At 39.6% G+C, this 27,042-nt stretch overlaps 1 protein-coding gene across 1 annotated transcript in view; it reads right to left on the reverse strand.

Moving 5' to 3' along the window:
- Window positions 1-27,042, reverse strand: part of FRAS1 (Fraser extracellular matrix complex subunit 1) — an 868,578-nt gene that overhangs the window by 212,874 nt on the left and 628,662 nt on the right. The window contains 2 exon segments of the mRNA XM_053703296.1: window positions 20,963-21,283; window positions 21,769-21,853. Coding sequence (XP_053559271.1) covers window positions 20,963-21,283; window positions 21,769-21,853 — 406 coding nt within the window.

The raw sequence follows: 27,042 nt of genomic DNA on the forward strand, positions 1-27,042 counted from the left end.
TTACATGGACATGGAGACAAGGAAGGAAAAATACACAAAGAATATATAAAATGTACGTAGGTGCATGTGTGAGCATCATGAGTGTGTATGTGTGTATATATATATATATATATATATATACAGTATGGTATGTATACACATACACACACACATAGTAGATGAGGTTGAAAAAAAGACAGAAGTCCATTGAGTTTAACCTATAAAAATCTAATATACACACAAAAAAGCTCCAGTTGAGCTTAAATTAATGCCATTGAAAGGTGACCCATTTAATAAAAGCAATCATATTGAAATGTATCCAAACCATTTTTAAATGTATCTAAGATATTGGCATTCACTACCTCCTTTGGTAATGAGTTCCACAATTTTATTGCTCTTACAGTGAAAAAATGTTTCTGTTGCAGGAGATTAAATCTCCTTTCCTCCAGCCTTAAATTGTGACCTCTTGTCACAAACAATTTTCTTGCAATAAACAGAGCTTCTGCTATCTCTGTATTTGGGCCTTGAATATATTTATATAAAGTAATCATGTCACCTCTCAAACGCCTTTTTTCTAAAGAAAACAGAGCCAGTTTGGCTAGCGCTCTTCTCATAGCTTAAATTCTCCATTCCCCTTATTTGCTTAAATGTAAACACACATACATTTATATATGTAGGTGCATGCATGTGTGTGTGTATATATATATATATAAATATATATATATATATATATATATATATATTATATAGATAAAGGTACACATATATATCTAGATTTCTGTACTGTATAGACTGTTACATGTAGTAGCATAACACTGTGCATGCATATTAGTGCTCAGTGACAAATACAAATATAATAAAAATAGTTTTTTTATGTATGGCAGCTGCAACATGAGGGAGAGAGGCTTTATATGGTAACTTTTTGGAAGACATTAACTGCTTTGCTTTTATTCTAATGTATGTGTACTGTCAGCCGCTCAGGAATCAATCCGGGATGTAACCCAACTGCTAGCGTGAATTGAAAGCACACGCTAGCACACTGAGAAATATCCAGGACGTGACCCACTCAGGAAGCAGATTAGAAGATAACAAAAATGAATATTGTTCCAGAATGCAGGAAAGCCACAAAGGATAAAACGTCCCTTTAAGTAGTTCAAAGAACAAAAAGGAAATGCTCTTACTTGAAGCTTCTGAAAAAGGTCCTCTTTAGCAGGCTTGTAAAACAAAGGAAAAGTTCTCTTTTGCAGCTTGTAAAAGTATAATGTCCCTTTAAGCAGGTTTATAACAAACAGAAAGGCAAAGTTCTCTTTTGCAGCTTGTAAAAGTAAATGTCCCTTTTAAGCAGGTGTATAACAAACAGAAAGGCAAAGTTCTCTTTTGCAGCTTGTAAAAGTAAATGTCCCTTTTAAGCAGGTGTATAACAAACAGAAAGGCAAAATTCTCTTTTGCAGCTTGTAAAAGTAAATGTCCCTTTTAAGCAGGTGTATAACAAACAGAAAGGCAAAGTTCTCTTTTGCAGCTTATAAAAGTAAATGTCCCTTTTAAGCAGGTGTTGTTTAACAAAGAATAGGTTTAAAGGTAAAGGCCAAAGCAAGGTCAGGCAGGCAGAAGTCGGCATCCAAATATCAGCAAAAGGTATTGGCAAAAGACAGGGTCAGGCAAGCAGAAGTCGGCATCAAAGTATCAGCAAAAGGGTAATAGCTACAGGCAAGGTCAGGCAGGCAGAAGTCAATGTCCAAATATCAGCAAGTAGGGATTAGGCAAGAGGCTTGGTCAGGCAGGCAGAAGTCGGTACACAGAAGAACAAAACTGATATGGTACTCACAATCCAGGGAAACAACAAACGGGCCCAGATTCAGATCTCCCGCCGAGATTTAAAGGGCAGAGCGTAACCGTCATCAGAGGGGTGTGAGAGAAAGCGTCATGTTGCTAAGCAACATGACGTCAGAGACACAGAGGAGTTCCGGGAGCCGCGGCGACACGGCGATGAACGGAAGCGCTCATGACAGCACCCCCTCCTCAAGGACCCCTCCGGGGGACAGGACCAGGTCTATCAGGATGAGTCTTGTGGAAGGACTTGACCAATATAGGAGCATTTACTTGATGAGCAGGTTCCCAAGAACGTTCCGTGACTGGATAACCCTTCCAATGAATGAGATAATACAATTTCTTGCCCCGCAATTTGGAATCTAGAATATGGCTGATCTCAAACTCAGGATGTCCATGCACCAATAACGGTGGAGGTTTAGAAAAAGGCTTAGAATACCTGTTAAACATCACAGGTTTTAAAAGAGAAACATGAAATACCGGATGGACTTTGAGAGACTTGGGTAAAGCTACCCGATAAGCAGTGGAACATACCTGACCCAGTATTCGGAAAGGACCCACATATCGTGGTCCCAATTTGTTAGAAGGTTGTTTCAGGCGAAGAAATCGAGAGGAAATCCAAACTTTATCACCAGGGCGATATTTGGGAGCCTTTTTCCGTCGAAGATCCGAAAAGAACTTGTAACGTCTAGAAGTTACAGAAAGAATACGATGTATCTTCTGCCAATGTCGAGTTAATCTTCGGGCTGTAAGATCAGAAGCAGGATTCACTGTGGAGGAAGTATGCAAAGGGAATGTCCTAGGCTGATATCCGTAAGCTGCATGAAAAGGAGAAGTCTGAAGGGAGGAATTGTACCGGGCATTATGGGCCAATTCAGCCAAAGGAAGGTAAGAAGTCCAGTTTGAATGATAATGATCCACATAATGTCTAAGATATGTTTCAAGACACTGGTTTACTCTTTCAGTCTGACCATTCGATTGTGGGTGGTGAGAAGTAGAGAGAGATATAGTAGTACCAAAATGTTTACAAAGTGACCTCCAAAATCGAGAAACGAATTGTACCCCTCTATCTGAAACAATATCTAGAGGAAATCCATGGATTCTTACAATATGTAGAATAAAAAGGTCAGAGAGTCTTTTGGCAGATGGTAATCCTGGCAAGGGTACAAAATGAGCCGTCTTAGTGAACCTGTCGACCACCACCCAGATAGTATTGTTCCCAGTGGACAAGGGAAGATCGGTAATAAAGTCCATGGATACATGAGTCCAAGGCTGGTGAGGTATAGGCAATGGTTGGAGTAATCCTGAAGGAAGTTGGCGTGGAGTTTTGTTCATGGCACATTGTGTGCATACTGAGACGTAATCCTTCACATCTTGAGAGAGTGTAGGCCACCAGACATGTTGTTTGAGGTTTCGAGTGGTAATACTGATGCCAGGATGTCCAGAAAGGGGACTATCATGAGCCCAAAATAAAATCTTGGAACGAAGGCGTTCAGGAACAAAGAGTAAACCATTGGGAGGTTTACAGGACAAAGGAAGATGCTCTTGAGCGGACTGTAATTCTTGTAACCAAGAAGTTGTTAACTGGGCAATGACTTCATGAGGTTGGAGAATGGTACCAGACTCAGGAACTGGGGTATCTTGAAATTGTCTGGAAAGTGCGTCTGCTTTAATATTTTTTGATCCAGGTATGTAAGACAAATTATAGTGAAACCGAGAGAAGAATAAGGACCAGCGTGCTTGCCTGGAATTTAGTCGTTTGGCTGTTTGGAGATACAGAAGGTTCTTATGATCAGTAAGTATAGTAAATGGCAAAGAAGTACCTTCCAGCCAATGTCTCCATTCATCCAATGCCATCTTGATGGCAAGCAACTCTTTATTCCCTACATCATAGTTAAATTCGGAAGGAGTGAATTTTTTAGAGAAAAAAGCAACAGGATGAATCCTTCCAGTCTCTGGTATTCGTTGAGACAGAACCGCTCCAGCAGCAACAGAGGAAGCATCCACCTCCAGAATAAATTGAAACTCAGGATTTGGATGACGAAGGATAGGAGCTGAGGAAAAAGCTTCTTTGAGAGATTCAAAAGCTTCTATAGCCTCAGACGGCCATACTTTACAGTTTTGTCCTTTTCTTGTGAGAGAAGTAAGAGGAGAAGTAATAGTAGCAAAATTCTTGATGAACTTTCTGTAATAATTGGCGAAGCCTAGGAAACGTTGTAAAGCCTTCAAAGAATCAGGTCTAGGCCAATCCAAAATGGCAGAAAGTTTAGTAGGGTCCATTTCGAATCCAGATGCCGATATTACATAACCCAGAAAGGGTATGGATTTTTGATGGAAAGAACATTTCTCCAGTTTAGCAAACAGATGGAATTCTCTTAGACGTTGAAGTACTTTCTTGACGTGGTGCACATGATCTTGGTGATTCTGAGAAAAAATTAAGATGTCGTCCAGATATATGATAACAAAAATATTCAAAAAATCACGAAAGATCTCATTTACAAAATGCTGGAAAACCGCCGGAGCATTGCATAGCCCGAAGGGCATGACCAAATATTCATAATGCCCAAATCGAGTGTTAAAGGCAGTCTTCCACTCATCTCCTTTGCGTATACGGATCAAGTTGTATGCACCACGTAGGTCGAGTTTGGTGAAAATGGTGGCTCCCTGAAGATAAGTAAAAAGTTCAGGAATAAGGGGCAGAGGATAACTGTTCTTGATGGTAATCTGATTCAATCCACGATAATCAATACAGGGTCTTAATCCGCCATCCTTTTTTCCCACAAAAAAGAAACCAGCCCCTACAGGGGAAGAGGAGGGTCGAATAAATCCTCTAGCCAGATTGTCTTTTATATATTCTTCCAGAGCCATGTTTTCTGGTTTAGAAAGTGGATATGTCTTGCCTCGAGGATAGGCAGCCCCAGGAAGGAGGTCAATGGGACAATCAAAAGGGCGATGAGGAGGAAGACGTTCCGCTTCTTTTTTGGAGAAGACATCCACAAAGTCATGATAATGCATAGGTAAGGATTCCGGAGTTTCAACTGTGAGAGCAATAGTGAGTGGTAACTTAGTAATCCTTTGAAGACATTTAGTCTGGCAGGTAGATCCCCAGGAAGTGAGTTCACCGAAAGTCCAAGAAAAAATGGGATTGTGAATCTGGAGCCAGGGTAATCCCAAGATAATGGGAAATTGCGGAGTGGGAATGACATCGAAACAAATTGTCTCAGAATGAAGTATTCCTACGGTGAGGATTAAGGGTTGAGTAGAAAACTGAATGTATCCAGAACCCAAAGGATCTCCACTGACCGTAGAGACTGAAATGGAATACTCCTTCTTTAGTAAGGGTATAGAATGAGTAGAAACGAATGTAGAGTCAATGAACACACCTCCAGCACCAGAATCAATTAGAGCTTGGGTATAGATCTTCTTATGTCCAATTAGAAGAGTTACTGGAACAAAGAGTTTCTTGTATAGGGAATGACCACTATTTTGGCTTAACTCAGTTCCCTGGACTAGAGTTAAGCCCTGGCTTTTACTGGCCTAGTAGGACAATCCCTTAATAAATGTCCTTTAAGGCCACAGTACAGACATAAGCCAAGAGTCCGTCTTCTTAAGCGTTCAGTCTCAGTTAATTTTATACTTCCTACTTCCATGGGTTCAGCCTGATCAGTAGTAGGAGAGGCTGGAGTGACTGGATTAGAAAAACGAGGAGCTAAACGAAAAGGAGTTCGAGTGGAAGTCCTCTGTGTTCTATCCTTTTCTTGTTGGCGTTCACGAAACCTGGCGTCGAGACTGATACAGAGATTTATTAAGGCTTCTAAGGACTCTGGAAGTTCACGATACACCAATTCATCCTTGAGACGCTCAGAAAGTCCTTTACGGAAAGCGGCTCTGAGTGCTCCCTGATTCCAAGTGGTTTCAGAAGCAAGGGTGCGGAACTCAATTGCATATTGAGAGACTGGTTGATTTCCTTGACGTAAATCCAGGAGAGTTGCTTCAGCAGCGGATGACCTTCCAGGTTTATCGAATACGTTTGAGAATGTAGATAGAAATGTATCAACATCCAACAGTATAGGATCATTCTTTTCTAGCAAAGGTGACACCCAAGCCAAGGCTTTTCCTTTCATTAAGGAAATAAGAAACGTGATTCTAGAAGAGGCAGTAGCAAAGAGAGTAGGGCTATTTCGGAAATGAAGACGGCATTGATTCAAAAAGCCTCTACATTCTTCAGGATTCCCATCATATTTATCCGGAAGAGGAATCCTGGGACTTAGTTGTACCTGAGACTGATTGTTAGGAATCGGAGGAGGTAATGCCTCAATCGGATTTGGATTGGGATTAGGATTGGGAGGTGCGGTAGCAACCAAATTTTGTAATAGAGCAGTAATTTGATCAAGTTTAGTGTCCAGAGACTGCAAGTGAGTGGCATGAGAACCCAAGAGCTGTCCCTGGTGAGCCACGGCCATAGATAATTCAGTGGGGTCCATTTTTATGGCCCGTTTGTAATGTCAGCCGCTCAGGAATCAATCCGGGATGTAACCCAACTGCTAGCGTGAATTGAAAGCACACGCTAGCACACTGAGAAATATCCAGGACGTGACCCACTCAGGAAGCAGATTAGAAGATAACAAAAATGAATATTGTTCCAGAATGCAGGAAAGCCACAAAGGATAAAACGTCCCTTTAAGTAGTTCAAAGAACAAAAAGGAAATGCTCTTACTTGAAGCTTCTGAAAAAGGTCCTCTTTAGCAGGCTTGTAAAACAAAGGAAAAGTTCTCTTTTGCAGCTTGTAAAAGTATAATGTCCCTTTAAGCAGGTTTATAACAAACAGAAAGGCAAAGTTCTCTTTTGCAGCTTGTAAAAGTAAATGTCCCTTTTAAGCAGGTGTATAACAAACAGAAAGGCAAAGTTCTCTTTTGCAGCTTGTAAAAGTAAATGTCCCTTTTAAGCAGGTGTATAACAAACAGAAAGGCAAAATTCTCTTTTGCAGCTTGTAAAAGTAAATGTCCCTTTTAAGCAGGTGTATAACAAACAGAAAGGCAAAGTTCTCTTTTGCAGCTTATAAAAGTAAATGTCCCTTTTAAGCAGGTGTTGTTTAACAAAGAATAGGTTTAAAGGTAAAGGCCAAAGCAAGGTCAGGCAGGCAGAAGTCGGCATCCAAATATCAGCAAAAGGTATTGGCAAAAGACAGGGTCAGGCAAGCAGAAGTCGGCATCAAAGTATCAGCAAAAGGGTAATAGCTACAGGCAAGGTCAGGCAGGCAGAAGTCAATGTCCAAATATCAGCAAGTAGGGATTAGGCAAGAGGCTTGGTCAGGCAGGCAGAAGTCGGTACACAGAAGAACAAAACTGATATGGTACTCACAATCCAGGGAAACAACAAACGGGCCCAGATTCAGATCTCCCGCCGAGATTTAAAGGGCAGAGCGTAACCGTCATCAGAGGGGTGTGAGAGAAAGCGTCATGTTGCTAAGCAACATGACGTCAGAGACACAGAGGAGTTCCGGGAGCCGCGGCGACACGGCGATGAACGGAAGCGCTCATGACATGTACAAGATATATATCATATGTCCAGCTTACAGTGTCCCTTTAATTTGGATCAACTGCTCTCTTACCAGGGAGAATTTGCTATGTTTTTTTAGAAACTTGTACAGTTACAAAAACCCAAAATTCGGAATTCCAAACTTTTCAATTAATAATTTTTTTAGTTTTATATAAAAAAACATAATTTATGCTTACCTGATAAATTTATTTCTCTTGTAGTGTATCCAGTCCACGGATCATCCATTACTTGTGGGATATTCTCCTTCCCAACAGGAAGTTGCAAGAGGATCACCCACAGCAGAGCTGCTATATAGCTCCTCCCCTCACTGCCATATCCAGTCATTCGACCGAAACAAGATGAGAAAGGAGAAACCATAGGGTGCAGTGGTGACTGTAGTTTAATTAAAATTTAGACCTACCTTAAAAGGACAGGGCGGGCCGTGGACTGGATACACTACAAGAGAAATAAATTTATCAGGTAAGCATAAATTATGTTTTCTCTTGTTAAGTGTATCCAGTCCACGGATCATCCATTACTTGTGGGATACCAATACCAAAGCTAAAGTACACGGGTGATGGGAGGGACAAGGCAGGAACTTAAACGGAAGGAACCACTGCCTGTAGAACCTTTCTCCCAAAAACAGCCTCCGAAGAAGCAAAAGTGTCAAATTTGTAAAATTTTGAAAAGGTGTGAAGCGAAGACCAAGTCGCAGCCTTGCAAATTTGTTCAACAGAGGCCTCATTTTTAAAGGCCCAGGTGGAAGCCACAGCTCTAGTAGAATGAGCTGTAATCCTTTCAGGGGGCTGCTGTCCAGCAGTCTCATAGGCTAAGCGTATTATGCTCCGAAGCCAAAAGGAGAGAGAGGTTGTCGAAGCTTTTTGACCTCTCCTCTGTCCAGAGTAAACGACAAACAGGGCAGATGTTTGACAAAAATCTTTAGTAGCCTGTAAGTAAAACTTCAAGGCACGGACTACGTCCAGATTATGCAAAAGACGTTCCTTCTTTGAAGAAGGATTAGGACACAATGATGGAACAACAATCTCTTGATTGATATTCCTGTTAGAAACCACCTTAGGTAAAAACCCAGGTTTGGTACGCAGAACTACCTTGTCTGAATGAAAAATCAGATAAGGAGAATCACAATGTAAGGCAGATAACTCAGAGACTCTTCGAGCCGAGGAAATAGCCATCAAAAACAGAACTTTCCAAGATAAAAGTTTAATATCAATGGAATAAAGGAACTCCCTGGAGAACTTTAAGAACCAAGTTTAAGCTCCACGGGGGAGCAACAGTTTTAAACACAGGCTTAATCCTAACCAAAGCCTGACAAAATGCCTGGACGTCTGGAACTTCTGCCAGACGCTTGTGCAAAAGAATAGACAGAGCAGAGATCTGTCCTTTTAATTAACTAGCTGATAAGCCTTTGTCCAAACCCTCTTGGAGAAAGGACAATATCCTAGGAATCCTAACCTTACTCCATGAGTAACTCTTGGATTCACACCAATAAAGATATTTACGCCATTTCTTATGGTAGATTTTCCTGGTGACAGGCTTCCGAGCCTGTATTAAGGTATCAATGACTGACTCGGAGAAGCCACGCCTTGATAGAATCAAGCGTTCAATCTCCATGCAGTCAGTCTCAGAGAAATTAGATTTGGATGATTGAAAGGACCTTGTATTAGAAGGTCCTGCCTCAGAGGCAGAGTCCATGGTGGAAGAGATGACATGTCCACTAGGTCTGCATACCAGGTCCTGCGTGGCCACGCAGGCGCTATCAGAATCACTGATGCTCTCTCCTGTTTGATTTTGGCAATCAGTCGAGGGAGCAGAGGAAACGGTGGAAACACATAGGCCAGGTTGAAGAACCAAGGAGCTGCTAGAGCATCTATCAGTGTTGCTCCCGGGTCCCTGGACCTGGATCCGTAATAAGGAAGCTTGGCGTTCTGGCGAGACGCCATGAGATCCAGTTCTGGTTTGCCCCAACGATGGACCAGTTGAGCAAACACCTCCGGATGGAGTTCCCACTCCTCCGGATGAAAAGTCTGACGACTTAGAAAATCCGCCTCCCAGTTCTCTACACATGCAATGTGGATTGCTGACAGGTGGCAAGAGTGAGACTCTGCCCAGCGAATTATCTTTGAGACTTCTAACATCGCTAGGGAACTCCTGGTTCCCCCTTGATGGTTGATGTAAGCCACAGACGTGATGTTGTCCGACTGAAATCTGATGAACCTCAGTGTTGCTAACTGAGGCCAAGCTAGAAGAGCATTGAATATTGCTCTTAACTCCAGAATATTTATTGGGAGGAGTTTCTCCTCCTGAGTCCACGATCCCTGAGCCTTCAGGGAGTTCCAGACTGCGCCTCAACCTAGAAGGCTGGCATCTGTTGTTACAATCGTCCAATCTGGCCTGCGAAAGGTCATACCCTTGGACAGATGGACCCGAGAAAGCCACCAGAGAAGAGAATCTCTGGTCTCTTGATCCAGATTTAGTAGAGGGGACAAATCTGAGTAATCCCCATTCCACTGACTTAGCATGCATAATTGCGGTGGTCTGAGATGCAGGCGCGCAAATGGCACTATGTCCATTGCCGCTACCATTAAGCCGATTACTTTCATGCAATGAGCCACTGATGGGCGTGGAATGGAATGAAGGACAAGGAAAGCATTTAGAAGTTTTGATAACCTGGACTCCGTCAGGTAAATTTTCATCTCTACAGAATCTATAAGAGTCCCTAGGAAGGAGACTCTTGTGAGTGGTGATAGAGAACTCTTTTCCACGTTCACTTTCCACCCATGCGACCTCAGAAATGCAAGAACTATCTCTGTATGAGACTTGGCAATTTGAAAGCTTGACGCCTGTATCAGGATGTCGTCTAGATACGGAGCCACCGCTATGCCTCGCGGTCTTAGAACCGCCAGAAGTGAGCCCAGAACCTTTGTAAAAATTCTCGGGGCAGTGGCCAACCCGAAGGGAAGAGCTACAAATTGGTAATGCCTGTCTAGAAAGTCAAACCTTAGGAACCGATGATGATCTTTGTGAATCGGTATGTGAAGGTAGGCATCCTTTAAGTCCACTGTGGTCATGTACTGACCCTCTTGGATCATGGGTAGGATGGTCCGAATAGTTTCCATTTTGAATGATGGAACTCTGAGGAATTTGTTTAAGATCTTTAGATCCAAGATTGGTCTGAAGGTTCCCTCTTTCTTGGGAACCACAAACAGATTTGAATAAAATCCCTGTCCTTGTTCCGTCCGCGGAACTGGATGGATCACTCCCATTACTAGGAGGTCTTGCACACAGCTTAGGAATGCCTCTTTCTTTATCTGGTTTGCTGATAACCTTGAAAGATGAAATCTCCCTTGTGGAGGAGAAGCTTTGAAGTCCAGAAGATATCCCTGAGATATTATCTCCAACGCTCAGGGATCCTGAACATCTCTTGCCCACTTCTGGGCGAAGAGAGAAAGTCTGCCCCCCACTAGATCCGTTTCCGGATAGGGGGCCGTTCCTTCATGCTGTCTTGGGGGCAGCAGCAGGCTTTCTGGCCTGCTTGCCCTTGTTCCAGGACTGGTTAGGTTTCCAGGCCTGTCTGGAATGAGCAACAGTTCCCTCTTGTTTTGAAGTGGAGGAAGTTGATGCTGCTCCTGCCTTGAAATTTCAAAAGGCACGAAAATTAGACTGTTTGGCCTTTGATTTGGCCCTGTCCTGAGGAAGGGTATGACCCTTGCCTCCAGTAATGTCAGCAATAATTTCCTTCAAGCCAGGCCCGAATAAGGTCTGCCCCTTGAAAGGAATGTTGAGTAATTTAGACTTTGAAGTCACGTCAGCTGACCAGGATTTAAGCCATAGCGCCCTACGCGCCTGGATGGCGAATCCGGAATTCTTAGCCGTTAGTTTAGTCAAATGAACAATGGCATCAGAAACAAAATGAGTTAGCTAGCTTAAGCGTTCTAAGCTTGTCAATAATTTCATTCAATGGAGCTGTCTGGATGGCCTCTTCCAGGGCCTCAAACCAGAATGCCGCCGCAGCAGTGACAGGCGCAATGCATGCAAGGGGCTGTAAAATACAACCTTGTTGAATAAACATTTTCTTAAGGTAACCCTCCAATTTTTTATCCATTGGATCTGAAAAAGCACAACTGTCCTCAACCGGGATAGTGGTACGCTTTGCTAAAGTAGAAACTGCTCCCTCCACCTTAGGGACCGTCTGCCATAAGTCTCGTGTAGTGGCGTCTATTGGAAACATTTTTCTAAATATAGGAGGTGTGGAAAAGGGCACACCGGGTCTATCCCACTCCTTGCTAATATTTTCTGTAAGCCTTTTAGGTATAGGAAAATCGTCAGTACACACCGTCACCGCATAGTATCTATCCAGCCTACACAATTTCTCTGGAATTGCAACTGTGTTACAGTCATTCAGAGCAGCTAATACCTCCCCAAGCAATACACGGAGGTTCTCAAGCTTAAATTTAAAATTAGAAATCTCTGAATCAGGTTTCCCCGAGTCAGAGATGTCACTCACAGACTGAAGCTCTCCGTCCTCATGTTCTGCATACTGTGACGCGGTATCAGACATGGCTCTAACAGCATTTGAGCGCTCTGTATCTCTCCTAACCCCAGAGCTATCGCGCTTGCCTCTTAATTCAGGCAATCCAGATAATACCTCTGACAGGGTATTATTCATGATTGCAGCCATGTCCTGCAAGGTAATCGCTATGGGCGTCCCTGATGTAATTGGCACCATATTAGCGTGCGTCCCCTGAGCGGGAGGCGAAGGGTCTGACACGTGGGGAGAGTTAGTCGGCATAACTTCCCCCTCGACAGAACCCTCTGGTGATAATTCTTTTATAGATAAAGACTGATCTTTACTGTTTAAGGTGAAATCAATACATTTAGTACACATTCTCCTATGGGGCTCCACCATGGCTTTCAAACATAATGAACAAGTAGGTTCCTCTGTGTCAGACATGTTTAAACAGACTAGCAATGAGACTAGCAAGCTTGGAAAACACTTTAAAACAAGTTTACAAGCAATATAAAAAATGTTACTGCGCCTTTAAGAAACACAAATTTTCCCAAATTTTGAAATAACAGTGAAAAAATGCAGTTACACTCATGAAATTTTTACAGTGTATGTAATAAGTTAGCAGAGCATTGCACCCACTTGCAAATGGATGATTAACCCCTTAATACCAAAAACGGAATAACAAATGACAAAACGTTTTTTAAACAGTCACAACAACTGAGCTGTGGCTTTTTACCTCCATCAATACGACTATTGAAGCCTTTTGAGCCCTTCAGAGAAGTCCTGGATCATGCAGGGGGAAGCCTCAGGGAACTGTTTCTAGGCAAAATTCAAGCCAGCCATGTGGAAAAAACTAGGCCCCAATAAGTTTTATCACCAAACATATGTAAAAAACGATTAAACATGCCAGCAAACGTTTTAAAATACACTTTTATAAGAGTATGTATCTCTATTAATAATACCAGTCACTATCACTGCATTTAAGGCTTTACTTACATTACTTCGGTATCAGCAGCATTTTCTAGCAAATTCCATCCCTAGAAAAATATTTTTACTGCACATACCTTATTACAGGAAAACCTGCACGCTATTCCCCCTCTGAAGTTACCTCACTCCTCAGAATATGTGAGAACAGCAAAGGATCTTAGTTACTTCTGCTAAGATCATAGAAAACGCAGGCAGATTCTTCTTCTAAATACTGCCTGAGATAAACAGTACACTCCGGTACCATTTAAAAATAACAAACTTTTGATTGAAGAAATAAACTAAGTATAAAACACCACAGTCCTCTTACGACCTCCAACTTAGTTGAGAGTTGCAAGAGAATGACTGGATATGGCAGTGAGGGGAGGAGCTATATAGCAGCTCTGCTGTGGGTGATCCTCTTGCAACTTCCTGTTGGGAAGGAGAATATCCCACAAGTAATGGATGATCCGTGGACTGGATACACTTAACAAGAGAAATTACTATTTTCCCTGCCTGTAAGTCCCAATCTTATCTACCTGCATCTTTTGTTAGTTTTTTGTGTTCTAAAGTACAAATAATAGTTTATATTTATTTAAAACAACAAATATTACCTTTCTGATTACAGTACTGAAGTATCTTTCTGAGGGCACTATGTATACAAAAGTATTAAAAATAATATAAAACTACCTTTAGGTTGCTTGCATAAGCTGTAATATCACATATAAATATTTTCTGAATGACATAAGATATTGTTGTTTACACTTTGTCCCTTTAACACATTAAAGTGAAGCACCCAAGCACAATGAATTGCTGAACGACAGAGCCTATGAGACTTAGAGGACCATTTATCAAGCTCAGTATGGAGCTTGTGGGCCCGTGTTTCTGGCGAGTCTTCAGACTCGCCAGAAACAGCAGCTGTAACCCTGTCCGCCTGCTCTGAGCAGGTGGACAGGAATCGCCACAATTCAACCCAATCAAGTACGATCGGGTTAATTGACACCTCCCTGCTGGCGGCCCATTGCAGGGGGGGGGGGGCGTATTGCTCTCCGCATTCAGCGAGGTCTAAGCAAATAGAGGATTGTATCATCTATGTTTTTTTTATTTCTTAAATGGCACCAAGGGCTACATTATATTACATTTCACTAAAGTCCTTGCCGGTACACAACGGGTTAACATAACCATTATAATCATGGGGATTGTGTCCATGGAAACAATCTCCTTCTCACCTGATTTACAGGAATAAGAAAATGCTAGGCATGTTGGTAAATTTATTTGGAGGAAAACAAGTTGGCACTTGGCTATAAATACTTCATCTGAGCTTATGCCAATTCACGGGCTGATGAAAAATATTTTGTCACCCTAAGTCCTGCTGAGTTTAGAGACACATTTAAATAACAAAGTATCAAACGTAATGTGATTATAATATGCTTTCATGTCTGAGCTTGCTCAGGTAAAAAAACATTTAGTGAAGTGATATGACAGTAAACTGCGACAAGGAATTTCAATATTAAAGGGATATGAAGCCCACGTTTTTATTTCATGATTCAGATAGAGCATGCAATTTTAAGCAACTTTCTAATTTACTCCTATTATCAATTGTTTTAGCGTTCACTTAGTATCTTTATTTGAAAAATCAGGAATGTAAACTTTTTTGGTTCAGCACCTGGGTAGAGCTTGCTGATTGGTGGCCACCAATTAGCAATCGCTACCCTGGTGCTGAACCAAAAATGGGACGGCTATTAAGCTTACATTCCTGCTTTTCAAATAAAGATACCAAGAGCCCTTGCAAACATAGATGCTTTGGAGCTAACATTAACTTTGCAGTTATTTGCAAGCAACAGTAAAGTGTTCTAACACAGAGGGCACCATGTAATAAGCAGCAAGTTCTACTCTGCAGGGGCAGTTGGAAACCCACACATTTTATTTCATGATTCAGATAATAGGGCCGATTTATGAAAATGCGAGCGGACATGATACAATGTAGCGTATCATGTCCGCCGCACATCGATAAATGCCGACAGCATACGCTGTTGGCATTTATCATTGCACAAGCAGTTCTTGTGAACTGCTTGTGCAATGCCGCCCCTGCAGATTCGTGGCCATTCGACCGCTAGCAGGGGGTGTCAATCAGCCCGATCGTATAGGATCAGGCGGATTAATGTCTGCAGCCTCAGAGCAGACGGACAAGTTATGGAGCAGCAGTCTTTAGACCCCTGCTTCATAACTGCTGTTTCCGGCAAGCGTGAAGGCTCGCGTGGAAACAGGGGCATCAAACTCCAAATGGAGCTTGATAATTCGGCCCCAAAGCATACAAATCTAACTTTCCAATTGAATTTGCTTCATTCTCTTTTTATCCTTTATTGACAAAAGAGCAATGCACTACTAGGATCTAGCTGAACACATTAGATGAGCCAATGACAAAAGGAATATACACTAGTGTTCAAAAGCTTGGGGTCAGTTAGAAATTTCTATGTTTTCGAAAGAAAAGCAATTTTTTTTGTCCATTAAAATAACATCAAATTGATCAGAAATACAGTGTAGACATTGTTTATGTTGCAAATGACTTCTGTAGCAGGAAATTACTGATTTTTAATAGAATATCTACATAGGCATACAGAGGCCCATTATCAGTACCCATCTGTCTTGTGTTCCAATAACACGTGTTTGCTAATCCAAGTTTATCATGTAAAAAGGCTAATTGATCATTAGAAAAACTCTTTTGCAATTATGTTAGCACAGCTAAAAACTTGTGCTGATTAAAGAAGCAATTAAACTGACCTTCATTAGACTAGTTGAGTTTCTAGAGCAGGGGTTCCAAACTTGGTCCTTCAGAGGTTTTGGAACTACATTTCCCATGATGCTCAGCCAGCATTTTATCTAGCTGAGCATCATGGGAAATGTAGTTCCAAAACCTCTGGAGAGCATCAGCAATTGTGTGTTCTATTACAGGCTCAAGATGGCCAGGATCTTCTGAAACTCATCAGTCTATTCTTGTTCTGAGAAATGAAGGCTATTCCCTGTGAGAAATTCAAAAGAAACTGAAGATGTCGTACAACACTGTGTACTACTCCCTTCACAGAACAACGCAAACTGACTCTAATCAGAATAGAAAGAGGAGTGGGAGGCCCTGGTGCACAACTTAGCAAGAGGACAAATACATTAGAGTGTCTAGTTTAAGAAACAGATGCCTCACAGGTCCTCAACTGACAGCTTCAGTAAATAGTACCAGTGAAATGCCAGTCTCAACATCAACAATGAAGAGGCAACCCCGGAATGCTGGCCTTCTAGGCAGAGTTGCAAAGAAAAAGCCATATCTCAGACTGACCAATAAAGATTAAGATGGGCAAAAGAACACAGACCCTGGACAGAGGAAGATTGGAAAAAAAGTGTTGTGGATAGACAACTCTAAGTTTGAGGTCTTCAGATCACAAAGAAGAACATTCATGAGATGCAGACCAAATGAAAAGATTCTGGAGGAGTGATTGACACCATCTGTCAAGCATGGTGGAGGCACTGTGAAGTTCTGGGGGTGCTTTGGTGATGGTTAAGTGGGAGATTTATACAATGTAAAAGGGACCTTGAAGAAAGAAGGCTATCACTCCATTTTGCAACGTCATAACATACCCTGTGGAATGCGCTTAATTGGAGCCAATTTCCTATTACAAAAAAACAATGACCCAAAGCTCAGCTCCAAACTATGCAAGAACTATTTAAGGAAAAAGCAGTCAGCTGGTATTCTGTGAGTGGCCAGCACATTCACCAGATCTCAACTGTATGGTACGTAAGAAGTGCCCATCAAGCCAATCCAACTTGTGGGAGATGCTTTAGGAAGCATGGGGTGAAATCTCTTCAGATTACCTCAGCAAATTAACAACTAGAATACCAAAGGTCTGCAAGGCTGTAATTGCTGCACATGGAGAATTCTTTGATAAAAATAAAGTGTGAAGGACACAGTTATTATTTCACTTAAAATTCATGATTTCTAACTTTCACAAGGACTATATTTCCTATTCAAACCAATTTAATGTATGTATATGTTTTCATGGAAAATAAGGATCCCAAACTTTTGAACACCAGTGTATGTGCAACCACCTATCAGCAGCTAGCTTCCAGTAGTCCATTACTGCTCCTGAACCTACCTTGGTATTCTTTTATACAAAGGACAACAGGAGAATTTAACTAATTGGATAATATAAGTAAACTGGAAAGTGATTTAAAATGGAATGCTCTATTTGATTCATGAGAGTCTAATTTTGACATTACTGTCGATTAACCCCTGCAAAGGGGTTGAAAGCATCCTGAGTAGGCATAGTTTGGTGAGATCAAGTGACTGCTGCTGATTTCTGCAGCTCATGAGCAGTACTTTGCAGGGGTTAAATACATATACTGTACCTGCAGGATCAGTAGTGCTAAATTGACATGATTTAGAATATGCAATTTTTGTACTACAATGTCCCTTTAAATTTCGATCACCTGATAAACACTATACTAAATCTGATAGCAGATTAAGACTGACCACAGAGTAACTAAAGAAATGTGTTGTTTTTTAAAAAAAATTTGAGATCAGTTGTTTATGCTTTACTATAACTACATGATCATTTGTCACTGATGTGTGTATTTTTTTATCAGATGTGTTGTGTTGTGGTGTTGTCAATGTACAAAGCATTTAATGGAACACTAAACTCAAAAATAAAGTTTCATGATTCAGATAGAATACACAATTTGTAAACAACTTTCCAATTAACTTTAATTATTGAAATGTGCACAATCTTTTTTATATGCACACTTTGAAGCTCCATGTCCTACTGAGCATGTGCAAGAATTCACAGATTGTGATTAGCTGATGACTGTCACATGATGCAAAGGGAAGGAAAATTAAACTAACTGACATTTGTAAGAAAAACAAAATTTACTCATTTTAAAATCAAGTAAACTGCGTTTGCATTGTCTTGTTATCATAAATGTGTTAATTATACAATTCTACTGTGTTCAAATGTTCTTTAAAGGGACAGTGTACTCTATATTTTTATTGTTTAAAAAGATAGATAATTCCTTTATAACCCATTCCCCAGTTGTGCATAACCAACACGGTTATAGTAATATACTTTTTACCCCTGTGATTACCTTGTATCTAAGCCTCTGCAAACTGCCCCCTTATTTCAGTTCTTTTGACAGACTTGCATTTTAGCTAATCAGTGCCCTCTCATAAGTAACTCCACGGGTGTAAGCAGAATGTTATCAATATGGCACACATTAACTAGAGCTGTCTGACTATAAAAAATTGTCAAAATGCAATCAGATAAGAGACGGCCTTCAAGTGCTTAGAAATTAGCATATGAGCCTACCTAGGTTTAGTTTTCAACTAAAAATACCAAGAGAACAAAGCAAATGTGATGATAAAAGTAAATTGGAAAGTTGTTTAGAAGTACATGCCCTATCTGAATCAAGAAAGTTTAAATTTGAGTAGATTGTTGTGACTCTGAGAAAAGGCAAAGAATAATACGACTTTGCAGTGTCTGAAACAGAAGAGGGACAGGGACAGGGACAGTAATAGAACATTTGATTTGTTTTTTTTAAATTCCATGCTGTATCTGAATCATGAAATGTTCATTTAAAAACATTCTGGTTATATTTTTTTTTAACTCTACAGCAAGTTCTTTTTTTTTATTCCTGCTAAGCAATTTTACTAAACACACAGAAATAAACTGTTTTGCTGAATACGTTTCTGAAGCATCTCTTCAGGTAAAAGGATTTGGTGTTTGCATATTTTCAGAAGCTATAATTGGCATAATATGATGAAGTGCCGCACTTGCTATACCTAACTGTGTGCTACTAAAATTTGCATAACATTTTACTGTAAGCATTACTTCAGTTTAACGAAAGCTAAGGGAAACAGCAGCGCAATCACAGTGAACACAGCAGGCAAAACAAATTATATTAAATTATATATTGCTAGTCTGAAAATCAAATTTGTGATCATTGTATTTTGTTTAATAAAGCAACTGCCTGAGATATTAAACTAAACCATTTAAAGGAACAGTCTAGTTAAAATGACACTTTCATGATTGAGATAGAGCATGCAATTTTAAGCAACTTTCTAATTGACTCCTATTATAAAAAAAAAAATCATTCTCTTGGTATCTTTATTTGAAAAAGCAAGAATGTAAGCATAGGAGCTGACCCATTTTTGGTTCAGAACCTGGGTAGTGCTTTCTGATTGGTGTCTAAATGTAGCCACCAATCAGCAAGCGCTTCCCAGGTGCTAAACAAAATTTTATTCTATTTTTCAATAATTCTACTATCCAAGATGAGCTTCTATTTTAAAAGACGCAAGGTGAAAATCAGGACTAGTGGGTGGCTCTGCAAATTCCAGCTACTTGCTGGAGAAGGGTACTGACCATCCTCAAAGGGACCTGAAATTCCTGAAATGAGAATAACGTCTTTTAAAAAACTCATAAAAAGATGAAAGATTTAAAAAATCTTGCTGAAATGTCTTCTCTTCTATTTGGAAGCTCCAAAAGGCACAGTGACTTCCAAATACCCTCTAAAGTAGGTGAATATCTTTGTTGCCTCTCCATTCTCTGTATAAAGAGAGTTGTAGTCCTGTTGTCCAATGATAACAAATCACTTCAATGCAAAAGAACCATATTACTCCAAATACTTATGAGTTCCTGACAGGTAAAGTGAGCTAACAAGATAGAAGTCAGATGATACAGCATCATCCCTATTATCTGTATGGAATGGTAATTAGTTTAAATTCAAACAAGCATTCTATATTAAAGGGACACTAAACCCACATTTTTCTTTCATGATTCATTAAGAGCATGCAATTTTAAACAACTTTCTAATTTACTCCTATTATCAATTTTTCTTTGTTCTCTTGCTATCTTTATTTAAAAAAGAGGAATGTGATGCATAGGAGCCGGCCTATTTTTTGTTGCTATCCTGGGTTATGCTTGCTTATTGGTGGGTAAATGTTAGCCTCCAATAATCAATCGCTATCCATGGTGCTGAACCTAAAATGGGCTGGCTGCTAAGATTTACATTCCTGCTTTTAAAATAAAGATAACAAGAGAAGGAAGAAAAATTGATAATAGGAGTAATTTAGAAAGTTGCTTAAAATGTCATGCTCTATCTGAATCATGAAAAAAAAATTGGGTTCAATATCCCTTTAAATATTGTTTTTCAAATCCTTAGAACACTTGAGTGGATACAAATTTGGCTGAAAGTTGTCACTTTAAAGTTGAGACTGGGAATCAATGACTATCATAAAAAATGTAATTAGTTATTAAATTACGAAAATGTTTATTTTTTTAGTGCAGGTAATTTTTAGACTAAATTAAATTGATGGTAAATCTGAGTGTTTAAAAAAATGCTAGGATTTACCATCACTAAAATAAAACTTGACGTTTAGTGATGAGTGATGGCTAAGAGGTGGAAACGTCACCAAATTGAAAAAAAAATATCTTTGCCATGGGCGGCCTGAGTCACTTAGGGCAATAAAGCTACTTTGGGAATACTTGTTTTTAAAACTTATGACTGAAGCTAACATTTTGAAACGCTAGGATTTACCATTACTTTAAATCTATCTCTCTATCTATTGCGTACTTATAGAGCGTGACCTAATCACCCGTGAGGGTCTCTAGGCGCTAAGGGAAAGTGGATAGGAGGAGGGTGGGAGGGGATGAACGTTCAGTCGAAGAGCCAGGTTTTGAGGTCCTTTCTGAACTTTGTAAGGGAAGTGGATTGTCTGAGGTGCAGCGGGAGGGTGTTCCATGCCTTTGCTACCATGTGGGAGAAGGATCTTCCGCCCGTTGTGGATTTGCTGATGCGGGGGATGACTATGAGTGCTTGGTCGACCGATCGGAGTTGTCTGGCGGGGGTGTATATCTGATTTGTACATGGCAAAGCACCAACAAATCTCTGTTAAAGATACTTTGCATAAAGATCTCACGTCAACTAAATCTAAGATGGAGCAAGTGCTTCCTTCTCTATATGACACCATTTTAAAATACAATAATACCAGTGAATGTACCCAAGGACAGAAGCCTTTTGATTTTTACAACCAAGATATATACATGAAACATATATCTGAATTGTTAAATAATTATTTACTAAACTTACCTTATCGTTAACCTTGATATGGAAGAGAATATTCTGAAAGTTATGTCCATCATTTGCCTGGAAAAGGATCATATCAGACTGGCTTTCTGAACCATCATGAACATAGTGGAGCTTTCCATTTCTAATGTCGTCCAGGCGGAACTTGTGGATGGGAGTGGTATCTGGAGGAATCATAAGTCTACCATATCTTGGGGCTTCTAAGACAATAATTACCACATCTTGAGGATTATCATCATCCCGCAGGTCCAACTCAGAGCTTGTGATAGCTCCTGCCTCTCCTTTGCCAACCGTTAGAACTTTATTTTGGAGCATATATGTGGGCTAGTAAAATAAACAAATAAATTGATTAAAAAAATGGAATTTCTTTAACTCCTTGACTGCAGCAATGTGTGGCTTTTTCACTGTGATCAGGCATTAGTGGAGATATGGTTAAAACGTAAGAATGCATTGCCATATATTTCACAAATTATAAATTGTAGCCAACATGATTTTTTTTTTAAACTCTTCAATTTATGTTCTAAAATGATGTTATATTAACAGCCAGATATTAACAACACAGGCAGAATCGATCATTTCTAATAATAATAATAAAAATAATAATAATATATATATGTGTGTGTAAATTAGATTAGATGCATGAAAAGGAACGCATAAATATGACTGAAGAGACAAAATGTTTTGCTTTTAGTACATACCAAAGAAAATGAATTATCATACAATAAGATTAATAAAGTTGCCCTTTTACTACATAGATGCAGAAAAGGTGGTAAAATACCAATTTACGTAACGTGTAGGGTCATTCTTACCTTAGCTGACACCGCTTGAACATTGATTACTATTGGCTGTGAGTACAGTTGTCCATCACTGACTTTTAGAGAAAAGTAACCATTCCTGAATAAAATAACACAACATTATTAGCCACTAAAATATTGACATTTGCTAGTCCTCAAACTACAATAAATACTTGAAATTAGACATGAGGATAAAAAAATAAATCTTTCCTTCCATCCAAGAGTGGCATGTCTCATGGGGGGTTGTTGTGACATAATTACTTGTTTGTTAACAGAAATTCATCAATCCCTTATTTCTTATCCGGAACATCTTCAAGGCCGCAAAGGTACATAAATAAAGTTAAAATAGTAGCTAGTGCTACTGCTACAAGCAAGACTGTATTGTTTATTTGAATTTTTATGAGATTAGGATTGTCAAGAACAAAAGTGAGGCTTACATACTGGGGGCGCGATCCGATATCGATCGCAGTTTGCGGCGCAAGCGAGGGAACCGGCGTCGCCCGCAGTTTCAGCTCGCAACTCGAGCTATCCCATATAGGTCGCCGTCAGATGCTAACGTGCCGTAAGTCTCACAAACCAGCGATGTCCAGAAATCTGCGTAAGTACAAATTTCTGGCGTCGCCAGTGACTTGCGCCACGTTAGAATCTGCCGGCGCCTATAAAACCTGACTAAAGTCTAAAACACCCGCACTGTCTAACACGCCTCCCTAACATAGCCCGCACTGTCTAACACGCCTCCCTAACATAGCCCGCACTGTCTAACCCTCTATCCGCTATCCCCCCTCACTAGCCTAACAATAAAAATGCTATTAACCCCTAAACCGCCGCTCCTTTACCCCGCCGCAACCTAATAAAATTATTAACCCCTAAACCGCCGCTCCCGTACCCCGCCGCCAGCTATATTATATCTATAACCCCCTAAAGTGAGCCCCTAACACCGCCGCCATCTATATTAAAATTATTAACCCCTAATCTAAGCCCCTTACACCGCCGCCATCTCTATTAAAATGATTAACCCCTAATTTAATCTACCTACCCTGCCGCCAGCTATATTATCTATATTAACCCTAAGTATATTATAGTTAATATAGTTATTACATTATATATATTAACTATATTAACCCTAATTATATTAGGGTTAATATAGTTAATATAGTTACTATAGTATTTATATTAACTATATTAACTCTATCTAACCCTAACACCCCTAACTAAATTTATATTAAATTAATCTAATTCATTTATAAACTAAAATATTCCTATTTAAATCTAAATACTTACCTATAAAATAAACCCTAAGATAGCTACAATATAATTAATAATTACATTGTAGCTATGTTAGGGTTAATATTTATTTTACAGGTAAATAGTTAATTATTTTAACTAGGTATAATAGATATTAAATAGTTATTAACTATTTAATATCTACCTAGTTAAAATAATTACCCAATTACCTGTAAAATAAATACACCTACACTATCAATAAATGTAATAAACTACAAACATCTATCTAAAAATACAATTAAATTAACTAAACTAAATTACAAAAAAAAACAAACACTAAATTACAAAAAATAAAAAAAAGATTAAAAGATTTTTAAGCTAATTACACCTATTCTAAGCCCCCTAATAAAATAATAAACCCCCAAAATAACAAAAATTCCCTGCCCTATTCTAAATTAAACAAATTTCAAAGCTCTTTACCTTACCAGCCCTTAAAAGGGCCTTTTGTGGGGCATGCCCCAAAGAATTCAGCTCTTTTGCATTCAATAAATACAATCCCCCCCCCCCCATTACAACCCACCACCCACATACCCCTATTCTAAACCCACCCAAACCCCCCTTAATAAATCCTAACACTACCCCCCTGAAGATCTCCCTACCTTGTCTTCACCACACCGGGCCGAACTCCTGATCCGATCCGGGCGATGTCGTCCTCCAAGCGGCAAAGAAGAAATCTTCCTCCGGCGACGTCTTCCTCCAAGCGGCAGCAAAGTCTTCAGTCTTCCGGCGGCATCTTCAATCTTCTTTCTTCGCTCCGCCGCCGCGGAGCATCCATCCCGGCCGATCGCTAAACTTGGAATGAGGTACCTTTAAATGACGTCATCCAAGATGGCGTCCGCCGAATTCCGATTGGCTGATAGGATTCTATCAGCCAATCGGAATTAAGTTAAAAAAATCTGATTGGCTGATTGAATCAGCCAATCAGATTCAGGTTCAATCCGATTGGCTGATCCAATCAGCCAATCAGATTGAGCTCGCATTCTATTGGCTGTTCCGATCAGCCAATAGAATGCGAGCTCAATCTGATTGGCTGATTGGATCAGCCAATCGGATTGAACCTGAATCTGATTGGCTGATTCAATCAGCCAATCAGATTTTTTTAACTTAATTCCGATTGGCTGATAGAATCCTATCAGCCAATCGGAATTCGGCGGACGCCATCTTGGATGACGTCATTTAAAGGTACCTCATTCCAAGTTTAGCGATCGGCCGGGATGGATGCTCCGCGGCGGCGGAGCGAAGAAAGAAGATTGAAGATGCCGCCGGAAGACTGAAGACTTTGCTGCCGCTTGGAGGAAGACGTCGCCGGAGGAAGATTTCTTCTTTGCCGCTTGGAGGACGACATCGCCCGGATCGGATCAGGAGTTCGGCCCGGTGTGGTGAAGACAAGGTAGGGAGATCTTCAGGGGGGTAGTGTTAGGATTTATTAAGGGGGGTTTGGGTGGGTTTAGAATAGGGGTATGTGGGTGGTGGGTTGTAATGGGGGGGGGGGGATTGTATTTATTGAATGCAAAAGAGCTGAATTCTTTGGGGCATGCCCCACAAAAGGCCCTTTTAAGGGCTGGTAAGGTAAAGAGCTTTGAAATTTGTTTAATTTAGAATAGGGCAGGGAATTTTTGTTATTTTGGGGGTTTATTATTTTATTAGGGGGCTTAGAATAGGTGTAATTAGCTTAAAAATCTTTTAATCTTTTTTTTATTTTTTGTAATTTAGTGTTTGTTTTTTTTTGTAATTTAGTTTAGTTAATTTAATTGTATTTTTAGATAGATGTTTGTAGTTTATTACATTTATTGATAGTGTAGGTGTATTTATTTTACAGGTAATTGGGTAATTATTTTAACTAGGTAGATATTAAATAGTTAATAACTATTTAATATCTATTATACCTAGTTAAAATAATTAACTATTTACCTGTAAAATAAATATTAACCCTAACATAGCTACAATGTAATTATTAATTATATTGTAGCTATCTTAGGGTTTATTTTATAGGTAAGTATTTAGATTTAAATAGGAATATTTTAGTTTATAAATGAATTAGATTAATTTAATATAAATATAGTTAGGGGTGTTAGGGTTAGATAGAGTTAATATAGTTAATATAAATACTATAGTAACTATATTAACTATATTAACCCTAATATAATTAGGGTTAATATAGTTAATATATATAATGTAATAACTATATTAACTATAATATACTTAGGGTTAATATAGATAACATAGCTGGCGGCGGGGTAGGTAGATTAAATTAGGGGTTAATCATTTTTATATAGGTGGCGGCGGTGTAAGGGGTCAGATTACGGGATAGATAAGGTAGATGGCGGCGGTTTTAGGGGCTCACAGTAGGGGGTTAGTTTATGTAGATGGCGGCGGGGTCGGGGAGCGGCGTTTTAGGGGGTAATAACTTTATTAGGGATTTCGGGGGGGGGGATCGCGGTTGACAGGGAGATAGACATTGCGCATGCGTTAGGTGTTAGGTTTATTTTAGAAGATCGCGGTTGACAGGGAGATAGACATTGCGCATGCGTTAGGTGTTAGGTTTATTTTAGCAGATCGCGGTTGACAGGGAGATAGACATTGCGCATGCGTTAGGTGTTAGGTTTATTTTAGCAGCTAGTTTAGGGAGTTACGGGGCTCCAATAGTCAGCGTAAGGCTTCTTACGGCTGCTTTTTGTGGCGAGATGAAAATGGAGTAAGTTTTCTCCATTTTCGCCACGTAAGTCCTTACGCTGCATATTGGATACCAAATTGCGCGGGTTTGGTATACCTGCCTATGGCCCAAAAAACTGCGGGCGACGGCAGAAATATACGGGCGTAACTTCTAGCTTACGCCGTATATAGGATACCAAATCCGCGCAATTATTGGCGTCGCCGGCTTTTGCGGGCGACGCTTTATATCGGATCGACCCCCTAATTGTCTGACACAGGCAGCAATCAATGGACAAGAACATTGCTGGATCGCTACTGAATAGTATAAAACTGTAAATTTTAAGCTTTTCTCACTTGCCTTAAGTGAAATAATTTTAACCCCAAGAATGAATGAATTACATTTTTGTGTAGATTTGTTAGCTTCTTTGTTAAATGGGCCACTTGTTTGTGATTTTTAAAAAAAATTAAGAAATATAGCAATGTTTTTTTTAGTTTTTTATTAATTTAAATACAAATGGACATGTCTAATTGATCTTATGGGCTTGATTTTACCTCAGAACATTATTTCTCAACCCTTCAGTGTAGCAAGTATTTCTTTGGCAATAACATTTTTGTAAGCACCATTCAACACAACATGTAATGATTAAAAACAACCACAATGAAAATATGTGATAGAATCCTGTTTATCCCAGTTTTTGACAAATGTGTTTTGGATTGATCAAGCTGCAAGTTTATATTCAGAAATTTATAATGACATAAAGGACCATTAATTACAGTAAAACTGCATAATCAACTAAAGCAGAATAAAGAGAATTTATGCAATGACACTGAATTTTAAATGTGCTCTAGTTTTTTTTTTACTGACACATTTCAAACTAGAAATAATTGTATGCTCTGTCTGTATCATGAAAGTTTAATTTTAGTGTCCCTTTAATAATGATGGAAATTAACAAAGCAAACACAGATATATAGAGCCCGATTATCTTGTGCCTTTTTAGCTAAAAAAACAAATCTTCAGTACATAAGGGTTTTCTAATTCTTATTACAGCTCTCAGCATGTGACTGTGGAAAGCTGGATACATTTTGCATTGTTAATTTGACATTTTTGGCACAGTTTAAAGTATCATAAAGCTGCATACAAAAGAGGTCAATTTAAAATGCATTACCATTACAGGGGGGAAGGGACATTGTTTATGCAAGGGATGGGTGTCACTGTCTATCAATAAAGCAGTAGGGGTCCTGCTCATCAGCCAATGAGCTATCAGTTCTTAAGATACGGTTACACACCGAGATGCACATACTATTGGTATCAAAGTCAAAACATAAATCTCATGCAAAAAAAATATTTTAACA

The sequence above is a fragment of the Bombina bombina genome, chromosome 2 (assembly GCF_027579735.1).
Source record: "Bombina bombina isolate aBomBom1 chromosome 2, aBomBom1.pri, whole genome shotgun sequence".
In the NCBI taxonomy this organism is placed as follows: domain Eukaryota; kingdom Metazoa; phylum Chordata; class Amphibia; order Anura; family Bombinatoridae; genus Bombina; species Bombina bombina.